The sequence below is a fragment of the Dicentrarchus labrax genome, unplaced genomic scaffold, assembly GCF_905237075.1.
Source record: "Dicentrarchus labrax unplaced genomic scaffold, dlabrax2021, whole genome shotgun sequence".
Classification (NCBI taxonomy): Eukaryota; Metazoa; Chordata; class Actinopteri; family Moronidae; genus Dicentrarchus; species Dicentrarchus labrax.
Genome location: NW_026136721.1, coordinates 75,106 through 99,136, shown reverse-complemented (window position 1 = coordinate 99,136; position 24,031 = coordinate 75,106). Strand labels below are relative to the sequence as shown.

Genomic DNA, 24,031 nt, shown 5'->3' with positions numbered 1-24,031 from the left:
CTCTCATCAGCTGGAAGTGATCTCAGTCAGAGTGTGAGTGGTGAGGAAGGAGGTTGTGTTGGAGGATCAGCTGTGTCCTGATGATCCAGAGAGGTTGAAGCAGCAGCATCAGCTCTGACTGGGCCATGTTACTGGGAGGTAGAGTGGAGAGGAGAGCTTCATCCAGCAGTGACTGACAGAGGAATCACAACCAGTGGAGATGACTCTCAGTGCTGCAGTCTGAACTGCTCTGAGATCAGCTCCACTGTCAGACACAATGTCAAGTCCACCATCATCCCTGTGTGTTCCTCTGGATGTGACAGAGTATCATCAGTGTATCTGGACTGCTCTGCTGCTGCTCTGTCCTTCTACACAGTCTCTGCAGACACACTGAGACTCCTCCACTCCTTCTGCTCCACACTCAACCACCTCCTCCACCTGGAACCTCCACCTGGATTTTATTCTTTCATTCATTCACACATTCTGAACCCAAACTGCCTCTACATGCTGACACTAATTTAAACGGATTTTTCTTTGTTTTTCTCTCTGTTGGAGCTCCACCTAGTGGAATGATAAATAATTGCAGTTAATTTCCACATTATAGTTCTAATAAATAATCCACTCCTTCTGCACCACACACTGTTTTGTGTGTGTGTGTGTGTGTGTGTGTGTGTGTGTGTGTGTGTGTGTGTGTGTGTGTGTGTGTGTGTGTATGAATTACTGTTAAACTGAATTTATTAGACAATAAAGTAATGAAATGTACATTTCTAAAGAAACAGTGGAATAAAAGAAATTAACTGCAATGTTGATTTTTAGCTCATATTTATGGTGGGGTTGGTTGTGTTTGCATCAATAATTAATGGTGCACACACTGTAAGCAAGCGCACCCTTTCCCTTTTGGATCAAACTCCAAGTAGTACCTCAAGCCTGGGAAGTGATCTGTTTTTGTGTTTACTCTATGATAATACACAGTGCAGCAAAATATAGACAATGGTCTTTAAAGAATTATTTACAGAGAAACTGCCTCTTCCCAAAATAAGGTTCAATGAGAGTAGTGATTCATCTACCAATCAGAAAGTATGACACCCAGAATAACCAACGTATAAAAAGAGGGAGCAGACTGTGCTCCGGGCCCCTGATCCAGCGGAGCTTTCGAGTGAAGCAGATCAGACCCACAGCTGTGTTATTTACTTATTCTCTCAATTGCTTTAATGTCCTTTCTCAGAATAACAAACACGACAGAGTCTTGAAGCAATCACCCAACTATGAGATAAAAAGTTGGATTTATGAGATAGAAAAAGTGAACATAACACTTTTTATTATAAATCTAGGTTTTCTTAAAAACTGCTGCAGCTGGATTAGATTCATGAAGTCAAATACCAAACCACCATCTTTGTTTTCTTTATTTCCACTGCTGCAAAGTCACCAAGTACATTTACTCAAGTACTGCACTCTGGTACAGTTCTGAGCTGCTACGTTTTATACTGAAGCTGTTCAAGCAAGAGGGATGCAAATGATGATGATAGCAAAACCGGAGATTCTGCTCTGTCCTCCTCTTCCTCGTCACAATCACTCATCTTCAGGTCTGAAGTCAGTCTGAGAGGTAAAACAGTAACACTGACTGTGAGCTCAGAGCACAGAATCAGGAATCGAGACTGAACAGGAAGTCACACCCAATCCTGCTATCTCAACACACACACACACACACACACACACACACACACAAAAGGGAGGGAGGAACCACAAACAGCAAACAACAAACCCTAAAACCAGTCAGAGTCCATTTTGAATTGACAGAGCAAGAGGAGTATAACTGAGGGCTGAGGCAGAGTGAGTGTTAATACAACACTGTTATTATTTTCACCTGTAAAGGAAAGAAATGTTAGAAGGAACTGTTTCATTCATCTGTGTGACATGCAAGTCATGACAAGTGGAGTGCTGGTGTGTGTGTGTGTGTGTGTGTGTGTGTGTGTGTGTGTGTGTGTGTGTGTGTGTGTGTGTGTGTGTTGGGATAGCAGGATTGGGTGTGACTTCCTGTTCAGTCTCGTTTCCTGATTCTGTGCTCTGAGCTCACAGTCAGTGTTACTGTTTTACCTCTCAGACTGACGTCAGACCTGAAGATGAGTGATTGGGACGAGGAAGAGGAGGACAGAGCAGAATCTCCGATGTCCATCATACTGTCTGTGAAGAGTGACTTTTCCAAAGATAACCCCCCAGACTTCAGTGATGAACCTGGAGCCTCAGACACACAGTAAGAGTCTTACTTGCCAAATCCCATAATTTGCATATAGCAAGAATTAGACTGAACAGTTTCCATTTACATTATATCTGCTGGAAGACACACATGCATACATACTAATGCACACATTCAAGCACTCTGAGTTGTCCTATCCAATAAAGGCAACCCCCACAATTTATATTATATTTATTTGTTTGCAGAGGTCAGTGCCACATACAGAGAGGTGATCAGGAGGTTTCTAACTGCAGTAAATGGTTGTTCTTTGAGCCTGTTTTTAAAATATTTTCCTAATTAAAGATGATGTGCTTGTTATTAATGCTGTTATTAATGACTCCTGATGAAACATTCTTCAGTTTCTGATCAGTCATGTAAAGTAACCACAACAACTTCAAGAACCAACCAAAAGCTGGAGTTCTGACTGGTTTTGACTTTGATTATTGTGATCTGAGCTCACGGTCTGTGTTACTGTATTATCTCTCAGACTGACTTCAGACCAGAAGATGAGCGTTTGTGTGGAGAAAGAGGAGGATGGAGCAGAGTCTCCGGTGTCCAGCTGTCTGTCTATGAAGAGTTACCACTCTAAAGATGAATCTCCATTCTTCAGTAATGAACCTGGACCCTCAGACACAAAGTAAGACACTGTTTCTACTGTCAACTGACCTGATGAATGTTGCTTTGTCTTTTAGTTAAGATTCACACAATTGTTGCATCAACATGAACACAGCCAGCTGCTAGTATAGGGAGTACTGACAAATGTAGGGATGCAGTCAGGAGAAAGAATATAAATAAATAACAGACTTGAGGCAAAGGCTCTGTACATAAAACTGAACTGTTTGTCTTGTTTTGATTAAAAAAAATCTATATCTATCAATGTTTTGTTGCAGAGGTCAGTGCCACATACAGAGAGAAGAGTGTCCAGTGTCCAGCTGTCTGTCTATGACGAGTCACCGCTCCAAAGAGTCACCCCCATATTTCAGCAATGAACCTGGACCCTCAGACACAAAGTAAGACACTGTATCTGGTGTAATGTGATAATGTGACAGTTATCTTGCAGCACTGTTGTCCTGAACTGGAATCATTTCTCATAAACTGTAAATCTTTTAACTCCCTCTGAGAGTTTGTTTATGTCATACTGGTCGGGTTTACGTTCCACCGCAGGTCAACGTGCAGGACAAACAGCGCATGTGCGATATTGCATGCATGTCAAGCAAAAATCTATTTAGGTCGTCCACATTTTTACAGTTCAAATTTGATTTTCTCACTAGAATCTCTGAACCCTGTCCTCTTCTGTCGAGCTGAATCCAGTTCAATCAGCAGGGCTTTCTTTCTGACTTTCTGTGAAGAAACAAATAATCATAATAAATGTGAAAAGTCTTTGTGGGTTTTTAGGATTTTTTGTGTCTTCGTACCTGGAGGTTTGCACTGAAGTATCCAGACAGCCAGGTATTTTTCACTAGATGCTACGGGGCAGAGAGAATTTACTTGCTCTTCAAACATAGCATCCCTCCGATTTTTTCTGTCTCCCTCTAGTGGGTCTTTGGGGTCTTGGTTTCTTCATTGAATGTTGGAAATATTTTGCTTCATTCTCGTCACCCTTTGGAATGAATCAGTCAGGTTTGAAATTGTGAGTCAGAATCTGCGGTAATGTGTAGACTTACGGAAAGTAGCTAGCAAGCTAGTGTTCAAATGTTTTTTTTGTAAAATGAGAGCTTTCTGGCTGTGCACATGTATCATCCTCTCTCTTCCACCTCAAGCAATGTAATGAGTTAATATCAACAAAAGATGTTAGTCAAAAAGAAATATCTTCTTATTCACAGAAAGAAAATGAGGAGTCATGTTTGTGTGGAGGAGCAGCTCTCCTGCTGTGTTTTGTGTCAGGACGTCCTGAAGGATCCAGTCTCTACCAGCTGTGGACACTGGTTCTGCAGACAGTGCATCACCTCATACTGGGACCAGTCTGCTTCATCAGGAGACTCCTCCTGTCCCCAGTGTGGAAAAAGATCCAGAACAAGAGCTGGACTGCAGACAGCCAGTCAGACCAGCACTGTACAAAGTAAAGATATTTGCATACAGACTCTTGCAGGGGTCTCAATATTTAAATGTTTGTGCTTTATTAAAGAATCGGTGTGTAGGATTTAGTGGCATCTAACGGTGTAGTTGCTGAATGCAACCCCTATGCCTCACCCTCCCGTTCCATGCATGCCATTTGTTGTAACACCTGATCAAGTAAAAAATTAGGTAGGTTGAGAAACAAAGCCAAATTGTAACATCAAACTGACAACAATTTTCTCTGGTCAAATACTCACTTCTGACATCAGAAACAACACAAATTCAAAAGTTGTTTGTGTCACACAAAGTCTGTCATGCCGCTGAGAGTAGACTAGAGTGGTGAGCAGACAAGCACTGTGGTCTGCCCCTTAGTATCAGAACAAAGGTTTCTGAAGTGAAATGATGTGAAGCTACTCTAGTGGAGTCTCAGACTAGGAATATAGAACTGGAAATGAGCACAATAGGTCCTCATAAAGTGGTGGACTCATTATAGAAATTCAACTCAGCAGATGAATTATTAAGGTTATATCTAGTACCAAACAATATAAGACAAGACTTCTGCTTGCTTAATATGAACTTGTTTAAAAAACATTTTTGGTCAAAAGAAATTTCTGATTGCAGTGAACTTTGACCAAATCGAACAAAGTTGTTGAAGATTAATAACAAAATAGATGCTTAAAATAGATCTGTGTTTTTTCAACAGTTAAATAATCTGATTGGTTGTGATAAACAGAAACACACTGACAATAATTTTGACAGTAAGAAACCAAAACAATGTCTGTTGAGGCATTGAGCATACAGCAGGTAAAATAAGTACTGAAAACGTCACCATTATTCTCAGTAAATATATTTCTAAAGGTGCTATTGACATTAAATTTTCACCAGATGTCGGTAACAACACATGCAATCCACACATGCTGAAGAAATCAAACCATAGATGTCCATAAATTAAGTTATCATCATTTCACCATAAACCGGCCACGGTTAGGTGCTCCTCACAAGATTTCTGACAGAGGAGTGAAAAGAATTATCAGAAGAGTTGTCCAAGAGCCAAAGACCACTTGTGGAGAGCTGCAGAAAGACCTGGAATTAGCAGGTACAATTGTTTCAAAGAAAACAATAAGTAATGCACTCAACTGCCATGGCCCGCAAGACTCCATGCTGAAGAATAAGCATTTTGAAGCGTGCTTAAAGTTTGCTGCACAACATTTAGACAAGCCTGTGAAATACTGGGAGAATATAGTCTGGTCAGATGAGACCAAAATTCAACTCCTTGGATGCCATAATACACAGCAGGTTTGGAGGTCAAATGGCACTGCACATCACCCCAAAAACACCATACCAACAGTGAAGTTTGGAGGTGGGAACATCATGGTGTGGGGCTGTTTTTCAGCATATGGCACTGGCAAACTTCATATAATTGAAGGAAGGATGAATGGAAAAATTTACCGAGACTTTCTTGATAAAAAATCTGCTGTCATCTACCAGGATGATGAAGATGAAACGAGGGTGGACGTTTCAGCAAGACTGATCCCAAACACACAGCCAAGGAAACTCTCAATTGGTTTCAGAGAAAGAAAATAAAGCTGCTAGAATGGCCCAGCCAATCCCCTGACTTGAATCAAATATAAAATCTATGGAAAGAACTAAAGATCAGAGTTTATAGAAGAAGCCCACAGAAACTTCAAGATTTAAAGACTGTGCGGAAGAATGGGCCAAAATCACACCTGAGCAATGCATGCGACTGGTTTCTCCATACAGGAGGCGTCTTGAAGCTGTCCAACAAATTACCAACAAAGGCTTTTGTACAAAGTATTAAATACATTTCAGTAAGCATGTTCAATACTTTTTCCCTGTGTCATTCCATTTTATTACACATAACTTTATTTTCGGAAATTATTTATTTTGGTTTCTTTGTATGTGTGGATTGCATGGGTTGTTACCGACACCTGGGGAAAATGTCATGTCAATAGCACCTTTAGAAATATATTTACTAAGAAATGGTGACGTGTTCAATACTTATTTTACCCGCTGTATGCTTCCAAATCAGCTGGATTGCCAGTCTCTAAAAAAAGAAAAAAAACAGGGTTTACATTTTGATATATAGGCACTTTCTTTCTCTTTCAGAAGATAGTGGTCTGCAGGAGGTTTTAGATGAACATAAAAAGAGTCTGAAGACAAGATGTGAACATGTGACTGAAGGAACTGATGAAACAGGAAGTGGAACCCTCCTCAACAGGATCTACACTGAGCTCTACATCACAGAGGGACAGAGTGAAGAGGTTAATACCCAACATGAGGTGAGGCAGCTTGAGACAGCTTCCAAGAAGAACATCCTCCATGACACTCCAATCAAGTGCCACGAGATCTTTAAAGCCTTACCTGACCAACAGAGACCCATCAGATTGGTTCTGACGAACGGCGTCGCTGGAGTTGGAAAAACCTTCTCAGTGCAGAAGTTCACTCTGGACTGGGCAGAGGGCTTGGAAAACCAAGATGTCAGTCTGCTGGTTCTGCTTTCGTTCAGGGAGCTGAACCTGATCAAAGATGAGCAGTACAGTCTTCTCACACTGCTCCATGTTTTCCATCCAACATTACAGAAGGTCACAGCAGAGCAGCTCGCTGTCTGTAAACTTTTGTTCATCTTTGATGGCCTGGATGAAAGCAGACTTTCACTGAATTTCCACAACAATGAGGTTGTGTCTGACGTCACACAGAAGTCTTCAGTCAAGGTGCTGTTGACAAACCTCATCAAGGGCAATCTGCTTCCCTCAGCTTTCATCTGGATAACTTCCAGACCTGCAGCAGCCAATCAGATCCCTCCTAAATGTGTCGACAGGGTAACAGAAGTACGAGGCTTCACTGATGCCCAGAAGGATGAGTACTTCAGGAGGACAGTCAGTGATGAAGATCTGTCCAGCAGAATCATCTCACACATCAAGACCTCCAGGAGCCTCCACATCATGTGTCTAATCCCAGTCTTCTGCTGGATCACTGCTACAGTTCTGATCCACATGTTGACTACAGACCAGAGAGGAGAGCTGCCCAAGACCCTGACTGACATGTACTCACACTTCCTGCTGGTTCAGACAAAGAGGAAGAAGCAGAAGTATGATGAAGGACATGAGAAGAGTCCACAGGAGCTGATGGAGGCTGACAGGGAAGTTCTTCTAAAGCTGGGGAGGCTGGCGTTTGAACAGCTGCAGAAAGGAAACATCATGTTCTACCAAGAAGACCTGGAGCAGTGTGGTCTTGATGTCACAGAGGCCTCAGTGTACTCAGGAGTTTGTACAGAGATCTTCAAAAGAGAGAGTGTGATCTTCCAGAAAACAGTCTACTGCTTTGTTCATCTGAGCATTCAGGAGTTTCTGGCTGCAGTCTACATGTTCCACTGTTACACCAACAAGAACACCAAAGTATTGGAGGACGTCCTGGGTAAAAAAAAAAAGGATCTGAAAACGGCTGTTCGTTATGATGATTATAATGACTTTGATGACCCTCAGGATGACTATTATGATAAATATGAGGATGAAGATGAAGAAAAAGACGATTATGACGACTCAGATGTTCGTGATGATGATTATAATGACTTTGATGACCCTCAGGATGACTATTATAATAAATATGAGGATGAAGATGAAGAAAAAGACGATTATGACGACTCAGATGTTCGTGATGATGATTACAATGACTTTGATGACCCTCAGGATGACTATTATGATAAATATGAGGATGAAGATGAAGAAAAAGACGATTATGACGACTCAGATGTTCGTGATGATGATTATAATGACTTTGATGACCCTCAAGATGACTATTATGATAAATATGAAGATGAAATCGAAGAAAGAGATGATTATGACGACTCAGATGTTCGTGATGTTGATTACAATGACTCTGATGACCCTCAGGATGACTATTCTCAGGATGGTTATTCTGGTAAACGTGATCACAGTTACTCTTCCTTGAATGTCTTCCTGAGTAGCGTCATGGAAAAATCCCTCCAAAGTAAAAATGGCCACCTGGACCTGTTTGTTCGCTTCCTACATGGCCTCTCTCTGGAGTCCAACCAGAGACTCTTAGGAGGCCTGCTGGGTCAGACAGACAACAGTCCAGGAACCATCCAGAGAGTCATTGACAATCTGAAGAAGATGAACAGTGATCATATCTCTCCTGACAGAAGCATCAACATCTTCCACTGTCTGATGGAGATGAACGACCACTCAGTCCATCAGGAGATCCAAGAGTTCCTGAAGTCAGGGAGCAGATCAAAGAAGGAACTCTCTGTGATCCACTGCTCAGCTCTGGCCTACATGCTGCAGATGTCAGAGGAGGTTCTGGATGAGGTGGACCTGAAGAAGTACAACACATCAGACCAGGGACGACAGAGACTGATTCCAGCTGTGAGGAACTGCAGAAAGGCTGTGTAAGTACATACATTGTTATTTACAAAATAAATCAGTTTAGAGTTCTAATCGAGTTCCTCAAACATACACAGTTTCAATGCTCATGTGTCATGTCACGAGCTGCTAAGAATTCCATAGTAACAATACGTGTACCTTTTTCAGTCAAATGTGTTTAAATCCATCAACACAATGAACGTAATTATTGGGTTTATTTGTTTAATTTTAGAGTTTGCTTTTCATCTTACACATATTTTTCTTTGTGTGATTTTGCCTTAATTCAAATCTGCCCAAGCAACTTCAGTCAACAGATTATGCTGTCTTTTATCCTAAAGGCCCTGACACCGTTGGCCAATGTCAGGACATCAGTGAGCACATGTAGCCCTAGTTTATGCAGTGTGTTCCGCACCGTTGGCCCTTATGTGTGTTTTTTCCGGCTGACTGAGCATGTTGAAACAGCAGGCCAGAGAGAAATCACTTTGATTGACTAGTCATCTTAAGCAAATGTGAGCAAATTAGCAAACGACTCTGTCAATAGGGATTGCACGAAAGGATTGTCTCAAATTTAACCTTTGTGTGCTTGCTGATTGCTGCAAGCACACATTGCTGCTTGCATGTTGTAAGTGCTCTTATTACTTTTACTCAAAGAACTAAACTATAACAAAGCAAAGTGGATTAAAAATAAAAAGAGGAAAGAGCATAAGTTGTCTATATGCTTTTTTAAGTTTGGACAGGAGCTGAATAAAACTGACAGTTTGGTGGGGAAAATCTATTGTCCTCAACTGTTGTATGAAAAGCTTCTCCTTTATAAGTGTGAATACTTTCAAGATAACAGATTTGACATGACTATGTATTCACAGATTTCATAACAGTGGACTTTCAGACACTCACTTTGAAGTTGTGGCCTCAGCCCTGAGGTCCGATCCCTCCCATCTAACCAAACTGGACCTGAGCTACACCAGCCTGCAGGATTCAGGAGTGAGGCTGTTGTCTGCTGGACTAGAAAGTCCAAACTGTAAACTGGACAGTCTGAGGTCAGTTCACTCTCTGGCTGGTGCTGTTAGATCCTTAACTAAAGTGCAACATTTTCTTTCATCCTTTGTTTCATAGGTTTTATTAAGCAGTTAGAAAAAAATACACAAAGTTTATTTAATATTTCAGTCCTCACTTAGAGACTGTTTTCGTTTCTGTATTTTTGTAAATTGTTTTATTTACCACAGGAGATTACCTGTCAGTGTTTACATCATGCATTACAATACTTGACTGACCCGATAACTTCCATGGAAGACAAATATCCAAACTCCCTGCTGATTATTATTGGGGAAGTTAACAAGACACACCTCAGCCATTAACTGGCAAAATACAGAGAGCACATTAAGGTGGGGTAAGCGATTCTGGAGAAATCTAAAACTATTACAAATGACATGATATAGTGAGAACAATAACACACCAACTGACTAACTTTAGCTATGTTATGGGTTTGCAAACTGTCAATGAAGTAGTTGCTGTGAAGCTAAAGTGGCGGAGAGGATGGAACAGTTTTCCAGAGCCAGCACACAAGCTCCAAACAGTGATACTCACAACTCTCCTGCTACTATAGCTAACATCACAATAACAACATCTTGACAAAGTAGACAGTTACCTGATGCCCAAATGGTGGCTGGAATGGCTGAATTAAGTTAATACTGTGTGGCTTTTAATGCGCACACAGAACGGAAAGCTAGTGGATTTTCACTCATTCGAAAAAAAGTGTATTGGATTTGAATTGCATTACCTAGAATCGTTTATCTACACTTACCACACCCTTTAAATGTCCCATCAGGAAAAGAAACACACTGAACTTTTGTTCCTGAGCTCCCATGCAGCTTTCGGACTCTCTGATCACTTCATCTTCTCCTGAAATCCAGGCATAAACTAAAATCTGATAAGCCTTTGGCCAAGAAGACATGGAGGAGAATGAGAACAAGGCAGAGCTGGAATTGCAGGCCTGCAATGACTGAGTGTTTTTGAGGCTGCAGCCCCAGACCTAGATGAACTGATACTGTGACAATTATTCTTGTTTCAGATTAATTTACTGCAGGTTGTCAGAGACCAGCTGTGATTATCTGGTCTCAGCTCTGAACTCCAACCCCTCCCATCTGAGAGAGCTGGACCTGAGCTACAATCACAAGCTGCAGGATTCAGGAGTGAAGCTGCTGTGTGGTTTTCTGGAGAGTCCACACTGTAGACTGGAGACTCTGAGGTCAGTTCACTGACTCTTCTGCTTCTGATATTATATTTTCTTTGGTTTAGTGTTTCCTGTTTATTTTGTAATACTCTCCTCATCTTGTTTCTGTCATTTTACTTCCCTGGTCAGTTTTCCCTGTGTCTATTTAGATACTAGAGTATGTGTCTAGAGTATGTGTCTGTGTGTTCCTTTGTTTCAGGGCCAGTTCATCTTGTCTGTTACTCAAGCTTTCCAGCCATTGCATAGCGTTTCCCAGTGTTGTAAAGACTTTTACTTTCTTTTAAGGACTTTACTTTCCTGGTATTGACCTTTGCCTGCCTCATTGTCCCTAACCCATTGTTTCAAGACGCATCCCTCATGGGATTATTTAGACACAACAAAACAAACCCACCGCCATTTAACAACAAAACATAAATATAAACCTTATACAAATAACTTATACATAAACATACCAGCTTACCAACACAGTCCCCAACACGCAAGACACAATACACAAATCCAAACAACACAAAAACAAAAGTCCATGTTAGTACTATCCACGGTATTGTTCATAAACCAGCAGTCTACAATCCATATAGAAGAATGTATCTGTCCTATGTTGCTTATCTCCTCCTATCCTATGACAGTCTATCACCAGTAGTTTTTTTGGCCAATTACTGTGATTTTCTTTAGCGAATATTTAGATATAGGGGGTGAATTCGAAGCGGATTCGCAATGGGTGTAACAGACATTAATCTTGTCAATAAATCCCAGAACTGCCTGAACTTGACCCAATATTGGGATCCTCTCCCTGTTGCCTTGCACTCACCAGTCACTCATGTCTCATTGCAGAAGACTCTTCTAATATTGGTTCAACTTTTGTGCCCTTTGTCAATTGTTGAAATGTTATTACAAACACTTTGTCTGATGTAAGCTGCTTTGCAAGTTATTCCATGCTCCAGGAAAAACTGAAGTTTAGCTAGACATGAAAACCTGATCAGATCTGACTGGACTATAAAGTGATTTTTATCTACATTAATTATTATTTTTTCAGTTTGAGTTTCTGCAGTTTGTCAGAGATCAGCTGTTCTTCTCTGGCCTCAGCTCTGAAGTCCAGCCCCTCCCACCTGAGAGAGCTGGACCTGAGTGGAAACAAGCTGCAGGATTCAGTTGTGAATCTACTGTGTGGTTTTCTGGAGAGTCCACACTGTAGACTGGAGACTCTGAGGTCAGACACCATTTTGAAGTGCAGACATAAGGCTGATATTATACTGATCCACACTGAGGATCTTAATGCTAAAGTCTGTTTTCTTCTTCAGTCAATGTTGAGCTACACATTTAAAACCTGAATATAACAAGAAGAATCTCCACTGGAATTTATGTGGGCCGCCCTCCTCTGATTAGAGGGTGTTAACACTGTTTTTATAGAAATGTCCCAAACTGTCCACTCTGTGTCAGCACTGGACTCATAAGGTTCAGGTAAAACTTCACTAATAATGGTAACTTTAACATCAGCATTGATGTGTTTAACACAGTACAGTCATATAATTCAGTTTACAGCTCAAGAAACACTTTCACCATTTGTATCTTACAGTTTTCAACCTGCTGTTGGGTTCAGGTGTTTGGAGTTTCCTTTTTCTAAACTTGTACATTCTAAACTTTCTTCAGCTCTGAACAGATTATTAAACACTGAATGATTTCAAGCAGGAACATTGTCTTCTAAACTCACATCTTTTATTCTTTATTCAGATTGAGGGGCTGCTGGTTGTCAGAGATCAGCTGTGATTATCTGGTCTCAGCTCTGAAGTCCAACCCCTCCCATCTGAGAGAGCTGGACCTGAGTGACAACAAGCTGCAGGATTCAGGAGTGAAGCTGCTGTCTGATCTTGTGAAGAGTCCACACTGTAGACTGGAGACTCTGAGGTCAGTAGACGGTTGGAGTCAGTCCATGCTTGTTTCAGCAGTATTGTACTAAAATCAGGGAGGTTATTCCCATTGTGTATGCCTTCAGTCCTAGCTTCCACCTTATGAGCACCATAACCAATTGGTAAGAGTTGCTAATGCAAACAACATGGATGAGAACCCTGACAGCCAACTGTACAGAGGTATATAAAGTGTGAGTCGAGCTTAAATTCCCACTGCGGTGTACAAGCACATTACCACTGCCCAGGAGAAGCCTGGCCTAACACTACAAATAGTGACTGGTTTAACTGAAAGATTGTTCATCCTATGTTTCTTCTGTAAGTTCTTTCATGTTTCCATAAACAATCAAATTTGATCTGGCAAAGAAATTCTCATTTACATTTTCTCAAAACAAAACATTGCTTGCTGTTGTGAAGATAAAAATTAAACCTAAGCAATGCATGTTGGGAAAAACCAATAGCATGAAGCTTGTCCAAAAGAAGATCGTAATCCACCAGATCAAAAGCTTTGGTGAGATCAATAAATATCCTGTGAGAGGACTGCAATTAGATCAACATGACGGAATCTGTAGAAGAGGACTCGCTCCCTCCATAGATAAAAACGTCTCATTCTAAGGAAACAAAAAAACGTGATTCTTATTTTCATACACTAATAAAAACTTAGCTATGAATATTATATGACAATAGATCCTCCTCAGTGTTACACACTGGACCTTGTTCGAAAGCAATAGTTGTGGAAAAGTTATATCTGAAAATCAAATTGATATTGAGAGGGTGTTTTTTTTCTTTCAAATACTTGCAATGTAACAAATAATTTAAATAGGTAATCACTGGGATCAAGTGTGTCACAACCCTTGTGGAGGAGGGTAAATCGTACCGTTTTCCAAATATCTGGTATTTCATAGGTACATAATGACAGATCAACGGATAGATGAGAATATGAGATGTTAGTTTATCGAATTCAGTTCAATCCCATCAAATCTGAGACCACTGCTCTTTCGGATCATGAATAGCATTGCACCCATCAATAGGAGTTATTGTATTAAAGTAAAAAGAACTTTGACAATCAGAAATGGAAATTAATTTGTGCACTGTTCGATTTGATGTGCTGCATCACTGTTGCAGCGAAAACTTTTAATACTTATTTATGTCTTCTGTTGTCTGTCTTCTTGTCTCCTCAGGTGGAAGTGAACTCCATCAGATTCTAAGAGATGAGAAAGGTGTTTGTATTGAGAGGATCAGCTGTTTGAGCTGGTATTTCAAAAGTGGATTCTGGATCATAATGAAATCTCCTTTTTCTGAGTCAAGGGTCAAACTGATCTCACTGACTTAAGCCCTTTTCGCACATTACATTATCCTGCAGTGAGTTGGTACAGCTGACCTGTATGCATCTTGTAGTGCAGCACTTCTTTCAACTTAAGTTCCACTCTGTCACATTAAAAGTTTTATATCTAACAAAACTATAAAGACGACCCCAAATCACAGAGATGCTGATTCACACGGGACTAATATTATCACAGAACCTCTGACATGTAAATCAGTTTGTATATTATTCATATGTACTTATCTGCATTACTGTTTAAAATATTTAGTTTTAGTGATAGTTTTAGTTTTTTTTATTATAATATGGGAGGTATTTGTCAGTGGCAAGACTTAAGAAGTTCAGAATAGTTATCACAACACAAAAATATTGACTCACAGTCAGATGGTCCGACTCATATGAACCATCATTATTTCAATGAAGTAAAAAGTTTTTTCTAGTTTTAGTTAATTATAATAAAACGTATCTATATCCACCTTGAATCCACACTGGATCCGCCCTTCCAGTGGGTCATCCTGATTTTCAGAATGAAAACTATCCTAATCTTATTTGCTTGAATCCAAATCTTCTGGATCTTGAAATGCATAACTTTCAGATCAGAATATAATATAATCCTGACAGATGCCCCAACAATCCAGAGAGGTTGAAGCAGCAGCATCAGCTCTGACTGGGCCATGTTACTGGGAGGTAGAGTGGAGAGGAGAGCTTCATCCAGCAGTGACTGACAGAGGAATCACAACCAGTGGAGATGACTCTCAGTGCTGCAGTCTGAACTGCTCTGAGATCAGCTCCACTGTCAGACACAATGTCAAGTCCAGATATATTGTACTTTTTACTGATTACATTTATTTAACAGTTACAGTTATGTATATTTTTTTCCCAGATTAATATTTTATATACAGTGTTTTATATGATGCATTAGTTTAGATAAACAGGATTACTAAGGCATTAAAAGAGCAAGCGGTGTCTGCAGAAGGCGCGCACATTGTTAGGAACACCTCCCACCCAGGACACAAACTGTTTGCCCACCTGCCCTCTGGGAGGCGCTACAGGTCTCTCCGTTCCTAAACCAGCAGGCTCAGGAACTGCTTTTTCCCATCAGCTCTCACATCCGCACTATATAATTTACTGCTAATCTGTTCAAACTTTAATTATCTTAATTTAATATCTGTATATATCTCTTAGTGTATTCACCTCACTCTGTTCATTCTATTAATACTGTTCATACTGTAAATATCCTGCTGGTATATTCATATATATAGTCGTAGGAAAATGCATTCAGGGATAAGGTTCTGTGAACATGAAGCAAACTATATTATGAAGTGTTATTTCAGGTTTAATTTTACAGGCTTACAGTATAATATTTTATGTTCATGTATGTTCGTCCTCATGCATTCACACTCTGGTTGTCTCACCCTAGTTAGGAGAGTGTTATTCAGTGTGTCATGAGCACATTCCAAAGACCAAGGCTGTTTTGGGGAGAGAAGGGCATCAGATGTGTTATGACTGTTTATCAGACATTAGACGTCACCAATAGACACCCTTGGGAAAGAGGCTACATTCTTTGGGAAAGAGGCATATAATGGAGTGATTTTCTATGTTCTAGTCAGTTGATTCTTGAGACAACTCGGTTTGCTTGTATCCTGCGTTGATGCAAATAAATCTTGCACGTGGAGTGAAACTGTCAATTCTCTTTGCTTTCTGTGAGTCTGTGTCACCATTCTGGGTACCTTCAGTGGGAGTTTGCAGTCTCTCATTATAGTCAGATAGCTAAAAGTTTATGTCAGACAGACATCAATTGAGATGGAAAAATGAAACCACAACAATATATTTCTATAATGTTATTATGTTATGTAGTGTAATGTTATCGTTGCCTAGTACCTGTACTTGTGCAATGACAATAAAGTTCAATCTAATCTAATAATAATAATCCAGTAACATAGTAAAACAGACTGAGGCCATTCTGAGTACTTTTACTTTGACTCATTTAAATGCTTCTACTTTAACTGAAGTAACATTGTGAATGCATGACTTAAACAGAGTAAACTTATAACAGAGTATTTGTGATACTTGAGTAAATGATCTGAATACTTCCTCCACTACTATTTATTCCACAGAAGAAGCTCCACATGAAAGATTTGATCAGCTCTGATTCTTCTCTTATTATTGGAGTCAGATAATACACCATAATACGCTGTGAGCCGAAAGAAACTTTATTTTCAGCATATAACATAATAAGTTCCTGACTGGATGAAAATGAATGATTTCCTGGTGATATAAATGTATTTAGGGTTTGTTGTTAAATTGATCCTCAGCAGTTTTTTAAGTAGTCTCCTTGGAACAGTGTGAAATGCTGCCAGCACACACATATTTACTGTTGTATAACATAAATGGATAATTTGTACATGTGCAGTATTTCCTGCAGCCTGCTGTGATAGCTGCTGTTCCTGTTGTACTGTAGTGATTTCAGGAAAGAGCTTTGTGATTCTTGTATTAATTACTGGCAAGATAAGTTATTTTGAAAAGAGAAAAGCTAAATAGATTGAAACCAAAGTAAATAATCATTAATTTCATGGTGAAAATAAAATAAATTATATAAAAAAGATTTTTTTACAAATAAACAGGCAAAACAAAATGAGCAAACTACTCCAGCTTCCACTGCGGCCTCAACAACAGACCCGGAGCGTCCATCTCCACCAGGGACTCCGACGACGCGCACGTGTGTGTGTGTGTGTTTGTGTGTGTGTGTGTGCGGCTCTGCACATCAGTCTGATATGAGTGTTGACTTGTGAAGATAATGACTAGGATGTTGATTTAGATTCAAGGCAGCAAGATGAGTTTTGGTTGTGGTTGTACGGATGTACTTTTCATCTGTGCGTTTATGTGTAAATGGACTTGGCCTGTTGTGTGTGAATGTTAGAGTGGGATCAGAGGGGTTAATCTGAGCAAGCATGTGTGCGTGTTCATCATACGTGTACTGTAGATGTGACTGTGTGGTGTCGGAATAAAAAAAGTGCTCCGCAACGTTATTTAAAGGACAATTCCGTTGCAAAATGAACCTGGGGTTAATAAATCATGTGTACCGAGTTCGTCCATTCTCTGGGATATGTTTTCATTCTAATCGCACGTGACCAGATTTAGCACAAACCGCTAATTAGCTTATAATGCTAGTCAACAGGGCACCGAGTAACGTGAAAAGAAAGTTATTTCTATACCACAAACAAGACTCAAAATAGCACCACACTTACACGGTAGCATAATGAGGGTCCCTACTTGTAAACCGAAGCATTGAGAACGTTGTAAGTGTACAGACAGTTTATTAAAAAGATAGTTTAGAACAAAAAAAAAAAACTGGCTCAAATTACATTTGAGCAATTAAGATTGCCTCATATTTGAATGGACAGATTTCCTTTCCTTTAGTAGGTTACCTAAAACTTTCATTGTAATCCTATTCACCATGACCCAAACTATAAGTATGAAAGAAAATAGGACCATTCAAATATAAGGAAATGACTTATAATAAACTCTACCTTTCATTTGATCAAAAACTGTTCAGTAAAAAAGGTACACCTTTTGGTATAGTGGGGGTCGTCCTATTATTGCGTTTATTTATGTTGATAAAAGAACACATTTTCTATTTATTTTCTATTATTATAATTATTATTATTTAAGTATGTTCTCTTTTTCATAAAAGAAAGAATGTTGCAGAAAATAAGTATATGTATCTTTCAGGACCAGTCCAGAGGAGCAGCGTGTTACAGTCTCCACCCTGTGGTGTTCTGAGGATGAGTCACCGAAGGACACTCAGTACTGTCAGATATCTTTATGAGATATACATTTTTTGATTTTGTTTCATTTTGTTTTCATTCAGTTTATTTCAGCTTCTTCATTTAGAATGGTGTACAGACTTAGAAAGTGTCCTACATCAGGAATTAATAGACACCAAGCAGCCAATCAGAATTGAGTATATATCATGTATACCATTGTATAACAGGAGATGTTTGCCCTGCTGTGTGCTGATAAGTATCTGAACACTACTGGGTAGCAACAACCACATACTCACAGCTGAACTGAGGAGAACTGAATTGTGGAGGACTCAACAGTTTCTCCAGACTAACAAATAAAGGACTAAGTTCTTTCTTTAATCCCTTGTTAGCTGTGTTTCATGAAAGAGATAAACACAGAAATCATATAAAGATTGTAGCTCACTGGAAAGGAATGAGCACAGAAAAAGCTGCTAAGTGGAAATCATAAAGAATCAACATGTGGGGCTCCTGTGCTCAGAGGAACCGTATTTGTGTAAAAGAGCGCACACACACACACACACACACACACACACACACACACACACACACACACACACACACACAGTCGTCTGTGATCTTAATCCCGTGCGAATCTGCCATGTCCGTAATTTGTAAAGTAAAAATTCCACCGTAAATTACCCACCATATTTCGCCAAACACAGAGGTCATGTTAATCGGCATCTCTGTGATTTGGGGTCCCCTGGTAATACTGGTCCCATGCTAATAGGGCTTTAGTGTCAAACTGTCATTTTAGTTTTTATTAGTTTTAGTCACGTTTATACTCTTTTTAGTCTAGTCAAGTTTCAGTCGACTAAAAGTCTGAGCATTTTAGTCTTATTTTAGTCAGAATTATCCATGACTAATTTCGTCTAGTTTTAGTCGACGAAAACTGATGAAATTTTAGTCTCTTTTTAGTAATGCGATTCTATTTTAACAGTTAATATAATACAAGTACCTAGTATAGTATAGACAAAACCAAATTTTCTTTAAGTCACATTTCACAAGTCAAACAAGGTTATCTTATTATTATATTATTGTTACCTTATAGACTCAAGAATACATTCAATTCCAGACACGGAAGACGCTCTGATTTGAATTTACAACATATTTATTTTACCTACCAAACATGTAAGAAGTACACACACATACATTTAATAAAAAGAAATAAATAAAATAGCTTCAAATGACAATGCCAGAAAAAATTGACATTACATTCAAGTTTAACTTTTCCTTTCTTTGTGCCAGACTTCACTTTGTTTCTTGAGTTGTCGTTAACGTTAACCCACCGCAGCTGCATCTTCTAAATAATGCCGCGAGTGGGGATTGAGGAAGGGACGTCGTCGATGCAGCGCTGAGACTCAGGAACAGTGGTGGGCAAGTTGCTTCCAAAATGTAATATATTTCATATTACTAGTTACTTGCATTTGAAAGTAATATGTTTCTTTACAATATTACCTTCTGTGTAGAGTAATACGTTACTCATTACTTTTTAGTTACTTTCACCAAAATAAACATTTAGGACAAGTCATTACAAAATGAAGGCGCGCAATATTATGTCATGGCCAATAGTCCTCAAGTAACTGTAGTTCCTCATAAATATAGTGAGGTGGGGGCAACATTAAAGTCTAATGAGGTCTATATTGCATCTGCAGGTAGTGGTTACCATGAATAGCTGAATTACAATAATGTAATGATATAGAATAATTAAACAACCCAAACCTTTACACGACATGACACAAACTCTTTTTCTATGCCTCATTTATTAGCTCCTGAGTCACAAAGTGCGGCCACACAAAGATTTAACAAAAAATTACATTTCCATGAAATTAAACATAATAATAGTTTATACTATTTCAATAATGAAATAAAAGTGCACTTCAAGAATGAGGTCTAACAGCCACCAGACAGGGCATGTTTTGTAATGAAGTATTTTAGAACCTGAGCATTTATCCTGCCCTGAAATAGCTGTAATAAAAAATTAAAACAATTTTTAGTCATTGAATCCCCTCTCACACCACCTGCAGTGTCTCATCTTAAATGAACTATCTGGGGAAATGTGTTTATGCCTCAACAATAGGACTATATCATTAGAGATTTGTTTTTACCTTGTCACTTGATCGAACAGGGATTTTGCTGACAAGCTTTTGAAACGCCGGCGACTCAACTGTAGAAAGAGGCAGCGCATCCTCCTCGACATACTCAGCCACCAGCCTTCTCACTTCTCCTGGGTCAAGCATCTTCACCTCTGGTCTGGAGAAATCCAACTTTCGTTGTTTAGATTTGCTCGCGCCGTCATCTTCCACCTTTTTGCTAGCAAGAGGTCGTTAAACCGCTAGCTTAAGGTTGCTGTGCACTCTCTCCAGGTGTTTCTTGAGGTTACTTGTACTATTTTTAGCCGTGGACAGTTCCCTCGGCCTCCCACCAGCACATAAAGTGCACCTTACTGTGAGGTTCTTATCCATTTCTGTGACAAATTCAAAAAAGTGCGAGTATAACCACTTAGAAAACGAAACAGCTTGGACTGTAACGCGTTACTGGACTCAGTAACTGTAATAGTGTTACCGAAATATAGTTAGTAACGCGTTATATTACTCCGTTACTGGGTAATATATTAATGTAACGCCCCAACACTGCTCAGGAAACAGAAATATTGCAAAATAATAATAATTGCGAGACGAAATAACGTTATAACATTTCGTCTGGTCTCGTTTTGGTCAACGAAAATGAAGAGATATTTTAGCAGAGTTTTTATTTTGCAAACCACGTTTAGTCCCGTTTTTATTTGTAATAATATTGCATTATATATTTGATTATAGTTTTCAACATTAACGTTGCATCTCGTCTCGTTTCAGTCATGTGATAAAGGTTCGTTGACGACGATATTTAGTCATAATTTTTGTTCACGAAAGCAACACTAACACGCACACACAGTCATGTGATTTCTTGTAAATGCAGAGGGGAGGGTCCAGAAACATTAGAACAGGGAGGGAGAACCTTAAAGTGAAAGTGTTCAGTTGGTTCAGTCTCCATTTAGAGTGGACAGAGCAGGAGGAGGAGAACTGAAGGCTGAGGCAGGGTGAGTGTTCATACTACATTTTATTATCTTACTGTCAAAGTCTCTGAGTCAGTTTCTCCTGTAGAGGAAAGAAATGTTTTAGATTGAAAGAAAACTGAGCAGTTGGAGTTTCAGCTGTTTTTTTTACTGTAATAAATAAAAATAACTGTGTGTGAGTGTGTGTGTGTGATTGGGTGGGTGTTTTCTCTTAATCTTGGGTGTGTCTCTCAAACAGTTGTTTTTCAGATTCTGTGCTCTGAGCTTACAGTCAGTGTTAATGTTTATTAATTCTCAGACTGACTTCAGATCAGAAGATGAGTGATCGTGTGGAGGAAGAGGAGGACAGAGCAGAGTCTCCAATGTCCAACTGTCTGTCTATGAAGAGTGATCGGTCTAAAGAAGACCCTCCATTATTCAGTAATGAACCTGGACCCTCAGACGCACAGTAAGACACTGTTTTCTGAGCTCATAGATGATGAGGCAGGTGCTGTTTCATACTAAGATGGATATTATTTTATTTCTTCAGCAAAATCATTTCAGAATTTAAACTTCAAGAAAATGTAAATGTTGCAACTAATTCTGAAAGAACATGCATCAAACGTTTAATTAATTTTCTTACCTTTGTCCTCTAAAACTAAACTAAAAATATTTAGTTGTTTGGCTCTTCCTCAGATCAGCTGTTATGATCCACCAGATGTATCTTGAATCAGTTCATATCATAATTGTAGAAAAGCTTTACTCACCTTAGTCTGTCTGTTCAGGGGTTGAGTTTGCTCTTTAATAAAATACTTGTGTAAAATATGGTTAATACATAATCAGCTCTCATTAACTGTGAAGTAACTACAGGAAGTGTTGAGTTTGTATTAATACCGGACTACAGGCAGATCACTTAAGGTTGAATAAGACAGACGGATAAGAAAAACAGTTAATTATTGTGTTTATGAAAGTCATTGTCATTACAGACTGAATGCTGAATTCAAACAGAAAAATAACCACACTTTTTCTCTGTGACCATCTTAACTTTATATATACATCAGCAATCAACAAATCATTTTAGTTATAAAGAAATGTCTTCACAGAGAGAAGAAGAGGAGTCATGTGGAGGAGCAGCTGTCCTGCTGTGTTTTGTGTCAGGACGTCCTGAAGGATCCAGTCTCTACCAGCTGTGGACACTGGTTCTGCAGACAGTGCATCACCTCATACTGGGACCAGTCTGCTTCATCAGGAGACTCCTCCTGTCCCCAGTGTGGAGAAAGATCCAGAACAAGAGCTGGACTGCTGACAGTCAGTCAGACCAGAACTGTACAAAGTAAGACTGTACATCTGTCTGCTGATGTCCTCATGTCTGAAAACAGGACTTTATAATCTATTACAGGGACATTTGTTGTGTTATGCAGTGTATTTAATATTATCATGAATATCATAAATTCAGAAACATTTTTATTGATCCAGATTCTGGTTCTCAGTTTAGTCTCAGAATATGTTTCTTCTCTTTCAGCAGATAGTGGTGGATTGCATGGGTTGTTACCGACATCTGGGGAAAATGTCATGTCAATAGCACCTTTAGAAATATATTTTCTGAAAAAATGGTGACGTGTTCAAAACTTATTTTACCCGCTGTATGCTTCCAAATCAGCTGGATTGCCAGTCTCTAAAAGAAGAAAAAAAACAGGGTTTACATTTTGATATATAGGCACTTTCTTTCTCTTTCAGAAGATAGTGGTCTGCAGGAGGTTTTAGATGAACATAAGATCAGTCTGAAGACCAGATGTGAACGTGTGACTGAAGGACCTGATGAAACAGGAAGTGGAACCCTCCTCAACAAGATCTACACTGAGCTCTACATCACAGAGGGACAGAGTGAAGAGGTTAATACCCAACATGAGGTGAGGCAGCTTGAGACAGCTTCCAAGAAGAAGACCCTCCATGACACTCCAATCAAGTGTCACGAGATCTTTAAAGCCTTACCTGACCAACAGAGACACATCAGAGTGGTATTGACGAACGGCGTCGCTGGCGTTGGAAAAACCTTCTCAGTGCAGAAGTTCACTCTGGACTGGGCAGAGGGCTTGGAAAACCAAGATGTCAGTCTGCTGGTTCTGCTTTCGTTCAGGGAGCTGAACCTGATCAAAGATGAGCAGTACAGTCTTCTCAGGCTGCTCCATGTTTTCCATCCAACATTACAGAAGGTCACAGCAGACCAGCTCACTGTCTGTAAACTTTTGTTCATCTTTGACGGCCTGGATGAAAGCAGACTTTCACTGGATTTCCACAACAATGAGGTTGTGTCTGACGTCACACAGAAGTCTTCAGTCAACGTGCTGTTGACAAACCTCATCAAGGGGAATCTGCTTCCCTCGGCTCTCGTCTGGATAACTTCCAGACCTGCAGCAGCCAATCAGATCCCTCCTGAATGTGTTGACAGGGTAACAGAAGTACGAGGCTTCACTGACGCCCAGAAGGAGGAGTACTTCAGGAGGAGAGTCAGTGATGAAAATCTGTCCAGCAGAATCATCTCACACATCAATAACTCCAAGATCCTCTACATCATGTGTCTAATCCCAGTCTTCTGCTGGATCACTGCTACAGTTCTGGACCACATGTTGACTATAGACCAGAGGGGAGAGCTGCCCAAGACCCTGACTGACCTTTATTCACACTTCCTGCTGGTTCAGACAAAGAGGAAGAAGCAGAAGTATAAAGAGGGTCATGAGACGAGTCCACAGGAGCTGATGGAGGCTGACAGGGAAGTTCTTCTGAAGCTGGGGAGGCTGGCATTTGAACAGCTGGAGAAAGGAAACATCATGTTTTACCAAGAAGACCTGGAGCAGTATGGTCTTGATGTCACAGAGGCCTTGGTGTACTCAGGAGTTTGTACAGAGATCTTCAAAAGAGAGAGTGTGATCTTCCAGAAAACAGTCTACTGCTTTGTTCATCTGAGCATTCAGGAGTTTCTGGCTGCTGTCTACATGTTCCACTGTTACACCAACAGGAAGACAGAGGTACTGAAGGACTTCTTGGGGGAAAAAAAAGTTAATTCAACTCTGGATG

The 24,031-nt window shown here is 39.8% G+C and overlaps 2 protein-coding genes across 3 annotated transcripts in view; both read left to right on the top strand.

The window, feature by feature from the left end:
• Window positions 1-24,031, top strand: part of LOC127355190 (uncharacterized) — a 212,150-nt gene that overhangs the window by 113,905 nt on the left and 74,214 nt on the right. Inside the window, exons 25-27 of one of the 2 annotated variants that reach the window (XM_051385710.1) lie at window positions 10,839-10,912; window positions 11,931-12,104; window positions 12,626-12,728. The exons of the other annotated variant lie outside the window; for it this stretch is intronic. Coding sequence (XP_051241670.1) covers window positions 10,839-10,912; window positions 11,931-12,104; window positions 12,626-12,728 — 351 coding nt within the window. The remainder of the gene's footprint in view (window positions 1-10,838; window positions 10,913-11,930; window positions 12,105-12,625; window positions 12,729-24,031) is intronic. 2 annotated transcript variants of the gene reach the window in all.
• Window positions 20,894-22,650, top strand: LOC127355236 (nuclear factor 7, brain-like). The gene is made up of 4 exons (XM_051385921.1): window positions 20,894-21,001; window positions 21,276-21,425; window positions 22,060-22,289; window positions 22,479-22,650. The coding sequence occupies exons 2-4, from the start codon at window positions 21,295-21,297 to the stop codon at window positions 22,571-22,573; spliced, it is 456 nt and encodes a 151-aa protein (XP_051241881.1). The 5' UTR covers window positions 20,894-21,001; window positions 21,276-21,294; the 3' UTR covers window positions 22,574-22,650.